The sequence below is a fragment of the Apostichopus japonicus genome, chromosome 13, assembly GCF_037975245.1.
Source record: "Apostichopus japonicus isolate 1M-3 chromosome 13, ASM3797524v1, whole genome shotgun sequence".
NCBI classification, from domain to species: domain Eukaryota; kingdom Metazoa; phylum Echinodermata; class Holothuroidea; order Aspidochirotida; family Stichopodidae; genus Apostichopus; species Apostichopus japonicus.
Window position 1 is genome coordinate 19,420,927 of NC_092573.1, and position 17,338 is coordinate 19,438,264.

The 17,338-nt window shown below is 37.1% G+C and overlaps 1 protein-coding gene across 3 annotated transcripts in view; it reads right to left on the reverse strand.

The window, feature by feature from the left end:
- Positions 1 to 4,556: 4,556 nt before the first annotated feature.
- Positions 4,557 to 17,338, reverse strand: part of LOC139978531 (complement C3-like) — a 79,476-nt gene continuing 66,694 nt past the window's right edge. For all 3 annotated transcript variants that reach the window (XM_071988828.1, XM_071988827.1, XM_071988829.1), the window contains 5 exons: positions 16,544 to 16,609; positions 14,815 to 14,892; positions 9,123 to 9,206; positions 6,199 to 6,349; positions 4,557 to 5,273 (listed from right to left, as the gene is read on the reverse strand). In XM_071988828.1, the coding sequence (XP_071844929.1) occupies positions 5,159 to 5,273; positions 6,199 to 6,349; positions 9,123 to 9,206; positions 14,815 to 14,892; positions 16,544 to 16,609 (494 nt within the window). In that variant the 3' untranslated portion in view covers positions 4,557 to 5,158. The remainder of the gene's footprint in view (positions 5,274 to 6,198; positions 6,350 to 9,122; positions 9,207 to 14,814; positions 14,893 to 16,543; positions 16,610 to 17,338) is intronic.

Sequence of the window (17,338 nt, forward strand, 5' to 3'; positions counted from 1 at the left end):
TGGTACGACACCTACAATAGCTATAAAATAGAAAGCTCCTGTTTAAAACTCTAAGAGGGCTGCAAACCGTGACTGAAATCAACACCGTCGCGTTTTGACTTTACAGGGATGATAAAGGCCAGTCTCTTTACATTAGCAATTCCGTTAGATTTGTATAGTTTTTCTGATCATAAAATGGTTACAATACTACGGTAGTTTAATAGGGACATAGGAAAGGAAACAAGTCTGCTCAAATCTGAACATTTGGACTCTTTGTCTCTACATTTGTTTTTTTGTTTTTGGATCTTTTAAAGTCTAAATTTTGAAGGTATAAAAAAAAGCAATATTTTGAGATGAAAAGTCAACATTGTGAGATTTGGGGACACTGTTTTTCTTTCCTATGTCCCTGTTAAGCCACCGTACAATGCTGAAAAATTGTGCACACAAAAGTAAACTTCCGCATACAACCAACATCGTAGTCTACTGCTGTACACATGTAAGTAAAGATTTAGTAGATACAGCGTGGTAGTCTTACGTCTATCGTGTCCTTGTGCGCATGACAACAGTGATACAAGAGCGCTCACAAGAATATCAGTACAAAATCAGAAGCGCGGGCTCCGAAATATTTGTCTGCATTGCATGCTGTACGTAAAGAAAACCTCCGTGCGTGTGCGTTGATCTATATACGAGTGTTTACTATACCGTCATACACAGTGTGGTTTGTCAATGGAAAATATTTTTTGTCATTTTGCAGGCGTTCATATCAACACGTACTGTACTGGGTAGTTCTCTCTCCATTGCAAGCAGTGTAGTCTAGACGTTGGATATATCCTGACGTCGTTCTTCGCCTTAATTTAGTTGTTCGAACGACTACAATGACGGCCCGGGGTTGCAGAGAAGAAAAGGGCGACACTTGAAGACATAATTAACATAACGTGATTACGGTTAGCCTGATATTTTACATTATCCGAAGTTGTCTGTCTGTATGTCTGTCTGCGAAGTTAGCCTTTGCATAGTTTGCAACGTATACCTAGTCTAGGCCTATCAGTATATGCCTTACTTTTGACTCCAGTTTTATGCAAAACGAGAACACTGTCATGGAAAGGTACCTTTTAGCAACTGAGGCATTTTGACGGCACGTAATGCTTTCTGGGATCAGTGTAGAAAAGTCTGTAGGAGAGTTAAAATATGTTCGGTCGAGATTGCGCCAGTAATATGTCGGTTACTACTTGTAGGTGCCAGACGTGGCACGAGAAGTTGAGAGAGTCATCGATGGCCATCTTCTACCTGTCATCTTTCCATTAGCGGCAGGGCTATTATTCAATGAAAACGTCGAGAAAATATACTGTGGATAGGAGATTAAGAAATGTATGCACTGTATGCCTAAAAAGTCAATGTTGGCCATCCTTTCTTTTATCTTTTTTTTTCTTTTGACTTTGCTACCTTTTACTATAGATACTCCGGACGTCCCTTCTCTAATTCCACGATGTTACCATAGCAACGGAGCGTTAGATTCGAAACGGAGCTATTTTTAGACGAATATACAAGTCCCATGGAATTGTCGTGAATTTCATATTTGTTTTGGTTACAATACGTTAAATACAGAGCAAAAGCTAGATAAGGTAGAAATTTGATAGATGTATTCGACAATGAGTAAAGTTTACCAGTAGAAAGTCCTGGTATGTCATAATTGAATCCTCCACGCTACTAGGTTTTACTCTCGGCTATGTCTGCTGTATCCGCATTATCTGCTTTGTGTACTGTAATGAATACCGCACATTTCGATTGTTTTTAATGCACGAAGAGCTCGTGGCATTGTTTATGACGTTACCGTACATGTTTGTATCACACTGTCTTTGAAACGCCTGCCTCAGTAAATCGGCATTTAAGAATTGTGAAGTTGCTCTAACAGGAGCATAGCTGATTCCGCACTTAACGGTTTATAATATAAAGGCTAAGTAATGCCACAAGTAGTAACCGACGTATTACTAGCCTTTTGGCTAAGATCATGTGTAGTATCTGTTCCCTTTCGAGGGGAATGGTGATGCACACCTGACGATGATCACACAGTCACAGTCCCGATGCAAGCGGATCAGTCGTTCAGTAGTTTGGTTTTCGTGCCCAGGTTCTTTCCTGGGCGACTTTTTCTTAAAAAGTATTACTGGCGCAATCCCGACCGAACATATAATTACTCTCCTACAGACTTTTCTACACTGATCCCAGAAAGCATTAAGTGCAGTCAAAATGCCTCAGTTGCTAATAGGTACATTTCCATGACAGTGTTCTCGTTGTGCATACAACATGAAGTCAAAAGTAAGGAATATACTGATCGGCCTTGACTTACTTCGCAGACAGACATACAGACAGACAACTTCGGATAATGTAAAATATCACTATAACCGTAATCACTTTATGTTTACTATGTCTTCAAATGTCGTCCTTTCTTCTCTGCAACCCCGGGCCGTCATTGAAGTCGTTCGAACAACTAAATTAAGGCGAAGAAAGACGTCAAGATATATCCAACGTCTAGACTACACTGCTTGCAATGGAGAGAGAACTACCTAGTACAGTATACGTGTTGATATGAACGCCTACAAAATGACAACAAATATTTTCTATTGACAAACCACTGTGTATGACGGTATAGTAAACACTAGTATATAGATCAACGCACACGCACGGAGGTATTCTGTACCCAGAGCATGCAATGCAGACAAATATTTTGGAGTGCGCGCTTCTGATTTTGCGTGATATTCTTGTGAGCGCTCTTGTATCACTGTTTGTATGCGCGCACGGACAAGATAGACGAAAGACTATCACGCTGTAGCTACTAAACCTTTACTTACATATGTACAGCAGAAGACTACTGTGTTGATTGCATGCGGCAGTTTAATTCTGTGTGCACAATATGTCAGCATTGTACGGTGGCTTAACAGGGACATAGGGGAAAAAAGAGTGTCCCCAAATCTCACAATGTTGAATTTTAATGTCAAAATGTTGCCTCTTTTTTTCTTTAAATTTGGACTTTAAAGGTCTAAAAACAAAAGTCTGAATGAAGAGCAAAAAGTTCAATTTTCAGATTTGAGCAGACTTGTTTCCTTTCCTATGTCCCTATTAAACAACCGTAGTATTGTAACTATTTTATGATCAGAAAAACTATACAAATCTAACGGAATTGCTAATGTAAAGAGACTGGCTTTTATCATCCCTGACGGTCAGAACGTGACGGTGTTTATTTCAGTCACGGTTTAATCCCTACGCGCGATTCACACAGCCTGACAACAAACACCGACGTGCAGTACTGTCTTCCTACCGTTCAGGCCACCACGCCAGCCTGGTGATTATTGGGTCGAAAAAAATACTTAAGAGTACCAGATTGTTCCAAAACAATGTGATATGAATGCATAAAGATACCATGCCTGAATTGGAGTATTGTACATTTGCACAAAAGCAAAAGCAAACACACACGCACACAAGACGTAAAATAACCTAACGCAGTGCTTGTTTTGGCATATTTTCAGTCACCACGATCGTTTGAATGCCTTGATGTGGAAGCGGAATGATCAAAGTAGAGATGGTGTCCAAATAAGGAGGATTGGAGGTGACACAAAGCAGTTAAGAATTCTGTGTTTAAAGCTGGATGTTTCTCCGTGCGAGCAGACGGTTCAGTATGCTTAACTTGTTCCTCTTCTAGCTTAAAGTCTAAACTGTCATGATATAGAAATGTGCATACAGGCCAAGCCCTCAAATATCAATGTGGGATTATGATATGTCAGTTGAAAACTTCAATCTATACTTTAGCGGACTCTAAACGTGACGTACTTAGTGTGTAAGATAATGGTCCGACCGAAACATGCATACTTTGGCCTCGTTCTGCAAAAACCGTACTTTAGATTGGTCGTTTTGCGTTCAAACGGATTATATTATACTGGATAGGTACAGAGAGGGTCAAAACAACGTATGCTTCTCTTGCACTTATCACAGTTTTAGCAATTTTTTTTGAAGATATTATACTGTGTTAAAATTCTTGAAATAATTGTAGTAGACTTCTGTTTTAAGTGACGCGTCACATTCAGTTTTTTTTTTAAATACAAAATCCGGAAGAGAGAAACAGATCGTTTCAATTGTTTAGGAAATGGAAACTTTTAAAGTTTCTTTTGTAGTCTTATTGTCACCTTATTGTGCATTGGAATTGTATACAGTACATAGATTGTATTATAGAACGTGTATGTACGTTTATGAAATATCTGGTGCGTTTGTATGGATGCGTAAAGCTTAACCAGCTCGCTTACAAGTATAAAGGTAGAATTAACAGGAAAGCTATCAACATTCTTGAAGCATTCAGAGCAAGGAAATTGTTAAAGAGAATGCCTTTAGCATATAAAATTTGCTATCTGCAGGTTGTGACGAATAACGAAGAGACATGTCAGGTTTGGGGCTTTCGGGACGTTTGGGCCTTGATAGAAACGGCGAAAGGAAATCGGCGCCTCGGCACCTCAACATGTCGGTTCTTGCCTGAATCATGGAAATTTATATTTACTAGTTTGTATGAAAAAAAAAGAAGCTCATGGAAACAGTTTTTGAGAAACATCACTTTATTGTCAAAGACAAAGCTATATAGCTATAGCATTGTTCGTGGGATGTTTAGCTACCCACTCTAATACCACTTACACATATTCAAAAGCTCGATTAATTAGTTTTCAAAAAATCATCAAATATCTACTTCTAACTAAGAACTATAAGTTTAGTTAATTGATGGCAAATCACTTCATTAAAATTCTTTAGGATGTCTCTTGTTTCAAAGATTTCCACCTTACGGTTGCGATTTGTAATCTCGCTCATTGGTCCCAAAGTGATACAAATCCTTAATTGACCGTATTTCTCATGATTTATACTATTCATGAGATCAAAACAAATGACAGAACGACATACTTATATATAGCATGGCGACATAAGACTTAAAAAAACTGCAGATTACTTACTGAAAGCAGATCTCCGTTCTTTTGTTATAAGAGGAAAAGAAATGAAATGAAATCTGGGAAAAGTTGTAAGACATGCTACCTAAGTTTAAGTCTAAAATGCTGGATCATAACGATTGGAAAAAAATAAATGATTAATACCAATACCAGCTGCCACATATTCTCTAACTAAGTTTAATTCCACGTTACTGCTTCAGGAATTAAAATCCAAAGTAACAGCTACTTCGACCATCTTGAATGGGTATTCGGACTTCCCTGTGATATCTATCTCTCCAACGTGTCATAATTGAATTGTTGTCAATGACGTAGCGTAACCTACAGATATAATAAAAACTGAGGTTTAGACGGTTGATGGTAGTATAATGAGATGATGTGATACTGGACCTAAGCACTTGTACTTTACACCCGACAAGTAGTGATTACCATTCACAAAAGTATAATAATTTGTTGCAGTGATTAAGGATTATAGCTGGCAATGAAGCGTCTGGCAGAAGTTGTCCCTTCATGATATCACAATCTCATGTCCTATTGAAGGAAAGCACGTAAAGATATAGCCATGTTACACTGAAAAAGAGCCGTTTGCGTACCATCATTGAAGACCACACTGTATTTATATTATACGTGGTGATTCTGGGAACAAGGCAATTTTCCAATGTGTGATATTACTGTTAGTTGAAATGTTACTATCACAAGCATAATAATCATGACTTACTTCAGGAGTATCCCGGTGGTACGAAGTACCACATGTACTTGTTAGCTTATTATCACATATGAAGATTTTGTTTTGAACACTCGACATTGTTGATGGTTACTTATTTCCACCAGACAAACTGTAATTTACTCAAATATATTTATCACACGCTTATACCTTTTCTACTAATCTGCTATCGGGTTGGCCTTGAAATGTTTCAACCAAAATTTTACAATTAGACATCATAAATTCAACAGACAGACAAGATTAAGTAGTATGGTATTTCCCTCATGTTGCGGTTCATTACTAAAGTAATATAATACACTTTCAATTTACACCAGTATTTTGCCCATATTACCTGTCTATTTGTAAGAAAAGCAGCTACAATATGCTGGTAAGAGACATGTCTTCACAAATGTGTAAAACAAATTCAACAAAAGACAACCCATCTAATGAAATTCAAGTTCGCCGCTTGTCATCGTTATATGTGTTACAGTATTACGTAACATAACATATCATGTTATGCTTCGCTAGTATCTACATACTCACCCTCTAACCGCACCATTCCCGTCTAGTTCTGTAAACTCCAATGTATTACTGCCAATGAACAAGTACTGCCTAAGTCTTAAATCGGGACAACGACACGCACTGCTGAACCAGAACTCACGAGAGTCATGCATATGGACATCTCTTTCATCACCTATGGAATCGAAAAAAAGGCTTGTAATCAGATATCATTTTCTGTGGAATACTGGATACATCATACAAATGCCAGCATTAGTTTAAACCCCTGATGGTTGGAATGTATATATGTCTTCGAATATATACAGAAAGTTTGGCGTACATATTGGTTTTGGTTCCTGTGCAATCGAAGTCTTAAGTTTCTTGGTTTCCACTTAAGGCTATTGTTGTGTTGAAAGTAATTTTTGTTATCAAGACCACAACTATACTCACTGCAACGTGGAATTGATTTCAAAGTTCACTTCTGACTGCAGATTCAAGTTTGCTTTGTTATCTGTCGGTTGTTTCGTACAGTATCTCTATAGTAGTAATTGCTTACTATTACAAAGCTCCATCCAACATACAACGAAGTTAATACGTTGAATGGCAGCAAATAATCACAAATTTATATCAGCAAGTCTATTTTTGAAGAGGACTTATATACGGTAGTAGTCAGGATTGTAAGCCATCTTCTTTTTTCCAGAACCTTTGCTGTCCTAATCCTTTTAGTAGTGAAGACGCCAAGGTTTGTAAAAGCGAGCTTTCTAAGGAGGAATGTAGTAATGCTTTATTTACTTTTAAAGATAATAAGAGCCCTGGGAGTGATGGTTTAACAGCCGAATTTTATAAGCTTGTTTGGGCCAATTACATTCAATCTGGTTACGAATTTCTTCAATTTTTCTTACAATCATGGGACCTTGTCACACAAACAGTCTCGTGGCATCACCACTCTTCTGCCCAAACCAAACAAGGATCTTGCTTTAGTTAAAAATTACCGTCCCATCAGTCTGCTGAACGTAGACTATAAAATTTGTCCGAAGGCTCTAGCTTTTAGAATTAAACGTGTCATCAATAAATTAATCGGTCCGAATCAAACTGGGTTTACTTAGGGTCGCTTCATAGGAGAAAGCGTTTGATAAGTTAGAACGGGAATTTGTGTTTGATACTCTTAGTTTTTTCAAATGACTTTTCTCGCTGGATTCGTACTTTATATCTCACCTCTACTGCTTGCGTGTGTAACAATGGTTTCTCTTGTCATTCGTTCCCTATTTTCAGGGGAGTTAGACAGAGTTGCCCATTCAGCCCTTACAATTTTATTTTATGTGCCGAGGTTTGCATTACAAATTTTGAGTAGTCAAGTTATTAAAGGTATTACAATTGACAACAATGAAACTCGTATTCTACAGTATGCTGACGACACGACGCTTTTCCTTGAGGGGAGGGAAGCCTCTTTGGTTGAAATAGATACAACTTTGAAGTTTCTTGAGAGTACTTCAGGGCTAAGTGTAAATTACGACAAAACTTCTTTTCATCCCTTGGGTCCTTTTATAAGGAGAAAACCAAACTTCTTTGACATGTATTCCTTTAAATGGACAACTGGTCCAATTACTGTGTTGGGTGTTACTTTGAAGAGGGGAGATGAAAGTCTTTACCAGCTTAATTTTATTCCCCGGCACTCACGTCTTAAAGGCATTCTTCATATGTGGTCACAGCGCGACCTAACTGCTATCGGTAAGATAACGTTGATCAAGTCTTTTGCCCTTTATCAGTTGGTTTTTCTTTTTCAAGTCCTTCCTAACCTCCTCTTCATTTAATTGAGGGCCTCGAGTCAATTTTGTTCAATTTTATTTGGTCAGGCAAGCCGGATAAGGTTAAGCATTATACGATGATAAATCCTATTGCTAAAGGTGGTTTAAATGTAACTCATATTTCTAGCTGTATCCATAACTTGAAGTGCACATGGGTAAACGTTATATCGGTTGCAAATACCCTCATTGGGCTAAGTTGTTTGATTTAAATCTAAGAAATGTAATTTTTATAAAGATGACTTAAAAACCGGCCATGTTTTTATTGACGAAACTTTTCATGCGTGGGCAAGTTGTAATTTCTGCGTCTCAAGTGGTTCTTACATAAATGTCAAATGAGTCAATAAAAGAGATGGAAAAAAGAGTCTAGTTTTGAAGTGTACAATGGGGTTACCACCACTAGCATTTTATAACACAATTTAGCAGTTAAATATTGTTGTATTAATGTTGAATTTCCTCCATAAATCCGTCTGTAAATGTCTGTTTAATGCATAAACATGAAAATTGTCAAATGTCGGCACAGCAAGTGGTTAGTCATAGCCTTTACTTTCTGGTTTATTTTCAAGTAATTCGGTCTTTGATAAATGCTGTGTCCAAAATTGTCAGGGCAACGAAAGTTTCTCTTTCGAATGTAACTTAATTAGTGCTACCTAAAAGATGTTCATTTGGTGAACGAAACTGCATTTTTTGTACTATTTTTAACGTACATTTCTCCCCACATTTGATCAAATTCTAAATTGCCGGTATCATTTGGATAACACGACACGACGTCGTCGCTCCAATTATTCTCAAAGCAACATTTTGTGTTGAAATTGATACATTTCGCGTAATATGTAATAACATCCACAAATCTGTGTTTATTTAAAATAAGTCACATCTTATTTGGGAAGAAAATTTATATTTATATGAAACATTGTCTAGGCATCAAAAGCTTTAGAATTCTAGGCAATTTAATACTCCTTTATTTATATTCCTTGGTGGAATGATCGTTGGTAAGAAATTATTCTCACTTTGTTTTCAAAATGTCTAGAAGAAGTGGCAGTTGGGTTGTTGGAGATGTTAAAAGTAACGAAATAGTCAAGCAAGTCGATTTAATCATGTCTAGTCTCCTTAGCACAAATCATTACCATGAGAGAGTTAAAATAAATGCAAACCATTTGTAATTACCTCTCCTAATTGGATCCAAAATAGTTGCGTTAACGACTTTGCATCCGCCTACTTGTCGTATGTTCGTAACCTGCAAATGATACACTAAACGAAGAACAACAAAAGACATCGAAATATTATGAAAAACATCTTGGCCATGTTTTGAATATACTGCGGGATAAACAAACACCATGGTACTGTCATAATTGTCAATATTTTGTATAGTCAAAACGCTAGTAATTGCTAGTCAAACTTGTTGCATAATCACTACAAGCATCGGACTAAAGGATAAACTTCAAACAGAATTTTAGAATCGATGGTTGAATATATAAGTCGCATATTCTGAAGACTCATCCAGCAGTAATGGATCTGAGACCATTTCTTCTTTGGGAAATTAAGTCGTATATTATGATGACTCAACACTTATAGCAGTAATGGATCTGAGACCATATCTACTTGACAAATTAAGTCGTACATTTGGATACCATTCTAAGCTATTATTTGAGTCATCAGTGTTCCAGAGTTACAGGGACATGGAGGCCGCCAGTACACTCTCCCTCATAAAGACTTAAAAGACCATTCCAGCCAAACTGCAAGCATTCATCAAGTAAAAGAAATTAAAGTGTGCTAAACTTGTTTTACTTGTATATAAACAACCATGTGTGGTAAGAATTGTACGAACATTGAAGCGTTCCAATGACATTCCTTACAATCCCAGCACAGGCCTCGCGAGAGTTGTGACAGTAGAATACCAAAATATCACAAAAGGGACTTTTCGCGAACCGCAAACGAGCAAAATGGCCGTTTCGACCAAACCAACGGGCCATATCTCGAAAACGACATGGAGTATGACTTAACTTTTTTGTATGTGTTCACATACTTAATCATTCTGATGAAGTTAAATCAAAATCTGAGAGGGTCACCTGGGGACCACTGGTTGATTTGACATAGAATGACCTCTACAGCAATAATGGATCTGAGACCATATCTCCTTGACAAATAAAGTCGTGTATTCTGAAGACTCAACCACTAGCAGTAGTGGATCTGAGACCATATCTTCTTTGACAAATTAGATCGGTTATTCTGATGACTCAACCACTATAGCAGTAACGCATCTGAGATCATATTACCTTGACAAATTAAGTCGTACATTTTGATGACTCAACCACTAGCATTAGTGGATATGAGACCATATCTCTTTGACAAATTAAGTCGTATATTCTATTGACTCAACCAATATAGCTGTAATGGATCTGAGACCATATTACCTTGACAATTAAGTCGTATATTCAGATGACTCAACCACTAGCAGTAATGGATTTGGGACCATATCTCCTTGACAAATTATGTCGTATATGCTAATGACTCAACCACTACAGCAGTAATAGATCTGAGACCATATCTCCTTGACAAATTAAGTCGTACATTCTGATGACTCAACCACTAGCATTAGTGGATCTGAGACCATATCTCCTTGAGAAATTAAGTCGTATATTCTAATGACTCAACCACTATAGCAGTAATGGATCTGAGACCATATTACCTGGACAAATTAAGTCGTACATTCTGATGACTCAACCACTAGCAGTAGTGGATCTGAGACCATCATTTCTTTGACAAATTAAGTCGTATATTCTGATGACTCAACCAATATAGCTGTAATGGATCTGAGACCATATTACCTTGACAATTAAGTCGTATATTCAGATGACTCAACCACTAGCAATAATGGATCTGAGATCATATCTTCTTGACAAATTAGGTCGTATACTCTAATGACTCAACCACTATAACAGAAATGGATCTGAGACCATATCTTCTTGAGAAATTAGGTCGTACATTCTGATGACTCAACCACTATAACAGAAATGGATCTGAGACCATATCTCCTTGAGAAATTAGGTCGTATATGCTAATGATTCAACCACTACAGCAGTAATGGATCTGAGACCATATCTCCTTAACAAATTAAGTCGTATATTCTGATGACTCAACCACTTTAACAGTTATGGATCTGAGACCATATCTTCTTTGACAAATTAGGTCGTATACACTGATGACTCAACCACTGTAGCAGTAATGGATATGAGACCATATTACCTTGACAAATTAAGTCGTGCATTCTGATGACTCAACCACTATAACAGAAATGGATCTGAGACCATATCTTCTTGAGGAATTAGGTCGTATATGCTAATGACTCAACCACTTCAGCAGTAATGGATCTGAGACAATATCTCCTTGACAAATTAAGTCGTATATTCTGATGACTCAACCACTTTAACAGTAATGGATCTGAGACAATATCTCCTTGACAAATTAAGTCGTATATTCTGATGACTCAACCACTTTAACAGTTATGGATCTGAGACCATATCTTCTTTGACAAATTAGGTCGTATACACTGATGACTCAACCACTGTAGCAGTAATGGATCTGAGACCATATTACCTTGACAAATTAAGTCGTATATTCTGATGACTCAACCACTATAACAGAAATGGATCTGAGACCATATCTTCTTGAGAAATTAGGTCGTATATTCTGATGACTCAACCACTATATCAGTAATGGATCTGAGACCATATTACCTTGACAAATTAAGTCGTTCATTCTGATGACTCAACCACTATAACAGAAATGGATCTGAGACCATATCTCCTTGAGAAATTAGGTCGTATATGCTAATGACTCAACCACTATAGCAGTAATGGATCTGAGACCATATTACCTTGACAAATTAAGTCGTACATTCTGATGACTCAACCACTATAACAGAAATGGATCTGAGACCATATCTCCTTGAGAAATTAGGTCGTATATGCTAATGACTCAACCACTATAGCAGTAATGGATCTGAGACCATATTACCTTGACAAATTAAGTCGTACATTCTGATGACTCAACCACTATAACAGAAATGGATCTGAGACCATATCTCCTTGAGAAATTAGGTCGTATATGCTAATGACTCAACCACTACAGCAGTAATGGATCTGAGACCATATCTTCTTTGACAAATTAGGTCGTATACACTGATGGCTCAACCAATTTAGCAGTAATGGATCTGGGACCAAATATCCTTGACAAATTAAGTCGTACATTCTGATGACTCAACCACTATAACAGTTATGGATATGAGACCATATTTTCTTTGAAAAATCAGGTCGTATACACTGATGACTCAACCAATTTAGCAGTAATGGATCTGAGACCATATCTCCTTGACAAATTAAGTCGTATATTCTAATGACTCAACCACTACAGCAGTAATGGATCTGAGACCATATTACATTGACAAATTAAGTCGTTCATTCTGATGTCTCAACCACTAGCAGTAGTGGATCTGAGACCATCATTTCTTTGACAAATTAAGTCGTATATTCTAATGACTCAACCAATATAGCTGTAATGGATCTGAGACCATATTACCTTGACAATTAAGTCGTATATTCAGATGACTCAACCACTAGCAATAATGGATCTGAGACCATATCTCCTTGACAAATTAGGTCGTACATTCTGATGACTCAACCACTATAACAGGAATGGATCTGAGACCATATCTTCTTGACAAATTAGGTCGTACATTCTGATGACTCAACCACTATAACAGTAATGGATCTGAGACCATATCTTCTTTGACAAATTAGGTCGTATACACTGATGACTCAACCAATTTAGCAGTAATGGATCTGGGACCATGTATCCTTGACAAATTAAGTCGTACATTCTGATGACTCAACCACTGTAACAGTAATGGATCTGAGACCATATCTTCTTTGACAAATTAGGTCGTATACACTGATGACTCAACCAATTTAGCAGTAATGGATCTGAGACCATATCTCCTTGACAAATTAAGTCGTACATTCTGATGACTCAACCACTATAACAGTAATGGATCTGAGACCATATCTTCTTTGACAAATTCGGTCGTGTATTCTGATGACTGAACCACTATAGCGGGTAATGTATCTGAAACCATATCTCCTTGGCAATTTAAGTCCTATATTCTGATGACTCAACCACTATAGCAGTGATGTATCCTCGACCATATCTTCTTGACAAATTACAGTTTTTAAGCAGGTTATTTTAAGTTCATAAAAGGTCTGTTTTTTCTTTCAGCTTATTCACGTTTGAAAGAAAAAAGAACATCTTTTATGTGTCCTAGACTCTGCCACTTTGACTGATGTTGAAAGCGGCATTTCTCAGAAATTAAATTTCTAATGTTGAACCAAATAGTCTTGCCTTTAAGACAGGCTTACAGCATATCAATATTAAATTTGTGCCCGACAGTCATCCTTTTTCTCATGGATGATTGCGCTGCTTAAGCTGCCATTTTTTGTAAAATCATAAATAAAGGTTGTATATATGAGAATAGCACACGCAGGGAGATCTGGTTACCAATTGTCACTAGTATAAATATTGTGGATTCCGTTATGAAATAACAATATTGAAATACAAAAAAGTAAGCAAAAACCAATGTGTCCAGACAACAAAGAGTTTTTCAATGAATGACGAACCTCTTTGTATCTAGTAGTAAAAGGATAACAACAATGCATGACTCGTGATACTAATGAGGTTCAATAACTGTTATACTGTAACGAAAATTATATTGCTTGTTTATTTCATCTCTTACTCGTTGCCTTTGGTATAACTTAATAGTGCTTGGAACACTGGCTTTCAGCTAAATTGGTGTTCTGTTGTTTTGCCGTTATGGTCGGGTTATGCAAATCCGCTGAATGCTGACTTCAGTGGTACATTTGTTTACGTATATTTTTTTTAAGTACATCTGTTTTTATACCAGTAGAACACTGGGTCACATTGAGCTGTATTTGAACACGGCAGTCCGTTAGTTTCATAATGCTCAGTAAGTCTTGCGAGTTGCTCGTTTATTCACCAAATTACTCATGTAATTACTTAATCTTCTGACTACCATTTACGTGTGAGTGCTTGCTCGCTAACTATTAGTTTATTGTGAGTAGTTGCTTGCTCAATCAGTCGTTACAGTTACCCGTGAGAAGTAGTTACTCATCAAAATTTACCTGTGAGTATCTTTTCGCTCACTATGAGGTGCTAGTGAGAAGTTGCTCACTTGCTCAATGTCATACTCATGAGAAGTTGCCCACTGTCTTAAACTCTTAATGCTATCTACTAAATAAAGATTTACGATTACTCACTGTTGGAATAAAGAATTTACTCGGGAGGAGACTTAATTTCTCACTTGCTCATGGTTGTGTAGTTAAGTTTGTGTTGAATACTAAGACTGCTCACTCTTTGGTTCTGTCAAGTTAATCTAGTTGGTCACTATGCATTTAACAAATTAGATTAATGGTAAGGTATTGCGGCTCGTTTGCAGACTCATTTCTCACGTATCTCTCCCTGGTCCAACCATTCAATGAACCGAGGAGCTTTACGAGACATCTCCACTCTTTCCTGGTTTCTCACATGCGCTGTGTTGAAACTGTTGACTTTCAGCGAGCGTTGCAACACCAACAACCACTTGGAGATTGTTTTTATTGGTAGATGATGATAATGAAGAGAAGTATTATTAGTTTGAAATGAAAATTCATATCAGATTTCTAATACTGCTGTGTAGCCCACGGCCAATGTCGATGCTGTGAGGTTTGCACACAATGTCTTCAGTGATGATGACAATTAAGGCATATCGCAGACAGATGAAATGATCCTGTGTCAAAATATACTTTACCATATGTTTGAGCACTAACACACGCAGCGTCCAACAGGTCCTGAGTATCCGGTCTATCAACACAAGGAGGGCATTCACCTTAAAAGAAGATAGAAGAAGATTGTGCAAACACGTAATCACAAAGAATGGTTCCGTGACAAGTGAGCTTCATAATTCGTGAATGAAATCACTCCTAGAAAAGACTGATCACTTCGAACACTTTCAATCGAATTCTCACATGTTTGCAGTTAAGAGTTTATTAAATATTTGGGTTAACTTTACACCGAGGGGTAGCAGTTTACATCGATCATTATCAAAATGTTTAGCTTTGATGACAGAATGATATTCTAAGCACTCTTCATTTGCAACGCTTTTAGTATTAGAATAATCTTGTTGGTTCAATTGATCGATTCAGCTCTAAAGGTGGCATTAAAAATAGATCCCCACACTAATTGAACAGGGCGACAAAATGTGTGTAAGTATAGGGGACTACCATATAGAAATTCATGACTTCCTAGTATAGAATGTGACATGAAGAGACTGAAGAGAGGGACATGAAGGGAGGGCCATTTCAAGTGTTGCAAGCATGTTGTCACAAAAATGGTCAGAAAGCTAAATAAAATTCAGTCTTAAACATATATTTTTGTCTATATTTGTTTACTTTTCTCAGTTTAATCAAGTCCTGCTTCTGGAAAATTATTATTATTTTTTTTTTAAAGGATTATTGTGACCTACAAAATTGAGAAATATAGCACCATTTTGCATCTGAGCATTACTTAACTTCAAAACAAAATATGTCAATGGGGAGGGGGACACCCACTCCACTTAAACACCTCTCCCATGACGGCGATCACTTTGTTAGTAACATATCAATGAATAATGGGCCGGTCTAGGTAAAAAATGCCCGGGCCGGTTTTAATACCCATTCCGCTCTTGCATGTTGTGGAGTATTGCCCCAATATTGTTTCTTTGCTTGTAGGTACCATTATTGTACAAGTTGGATTATACAATGGAAGTATGCACATCTCGTAATTAAGCTACCAACTATGTTAACGACGTGAATTGTATTTTTCAAGTAGACATAGAAGAGATCGTGGTACATCATAATGAAGCATATTGTTCCAGTTTTTCTTATTACTTAATGTGCTTGCGTTACAAGTCATGATAAAAAGAAGTGTAACAAAATGTAGTCTAAAAAAATTGTTTTGATTACGGGATGAACATTTACTCCCAGAAGGTATCTTTATCTAGGTAATAAACTGATGTCATGGTATAGGACTTTTCGCGAGAACTATATTCGAGGTACATGCAGACAACCCCCCACCCTTTCCCCTCCCGTGCCCGCCTCCATCATTACAGATGTAACCGGAGAAATTACTTTCATGGAATATAATCCCTGAATGATACAAACATTTTATAATATTTTAAATTGTGTGTTATTATATTTTAAATTGTAAGAGATTATAATGACTTGAAAGGTTCGCATCAGGATTGTGCCGATTAAACTGAGCCCATTAGAAACACAATGGACAATTCATAGAATCGATGTACCTCCCCACAACCGGACTAATTACCCACTAGAGTAGAAAATTACGTTGGAATGGCTTTAACCTGTCGGTTAGGATAGTCAGTGGATCCCATGAGGATGTTTCATAGGCCTAGTGTCACACGAGGGGTACAAACCTGACTTTTACATCACACATGAAATAAATTTCCATCAGCTCAGCCTTTATGACATGGATCGACTTACCTGAAATACAAGAACATGGGTCATCGTTACATCGTTCTTCTGTATAGAATTGTATGCACTCCTCATCTATAAAAGGACAGATTGAAAAGATCATAAAAACAATTATGAAAACTCACTTCGAAACTAATGTGTGATGTTAAGGTATGCATATATGATATGATCTAGATGCTGTTTATTGCATAAGTTGCCAGTTTAAGCATGGTCAAACGTTTAATAGCGAACATGCTTTGCGCAGGCTCTGAAACTGAACAATTCATTATCATTATTCAATGCTGTAGCCTAATTCAAGACCTCTATAGAACTCTTGGAGACGTTTGAATAATTTGTGTAACAGCTGCAACGGACATTGCAAAGTTACACCTGTGATGTCATATACGATCTGGAGTAATGATATGAATTAATAGCATTCGATATGCAGATGATATGATTCGCGGCCTAAAAACATAAGACATTAAATGTGTTTTTTGGAGTATATGTCTACATAACTCACATTTGCAAGGGAACCAATGTTCAAACACACGGTTAACTTAGCCGAGTTTGTGCATGTGCGTCATTACGATTTTTACAAAATGCAGGCCTATACTTCTCTATACATCAGAACGCTATACATTAACCTGCATATATCCGTATATAAAGGCGGGTCACTTACACGGCACAATATGGAAGGACCTTTGGTTACATTTTATGAACACAATGATGTATATAAGGACAAAGATAGTTCCTTCTTTTTGCTAAGAGTATTTGGCAGTATCGTTCGGAAATAAAGGAAACATTTACTGAATTGGATTTGAACGT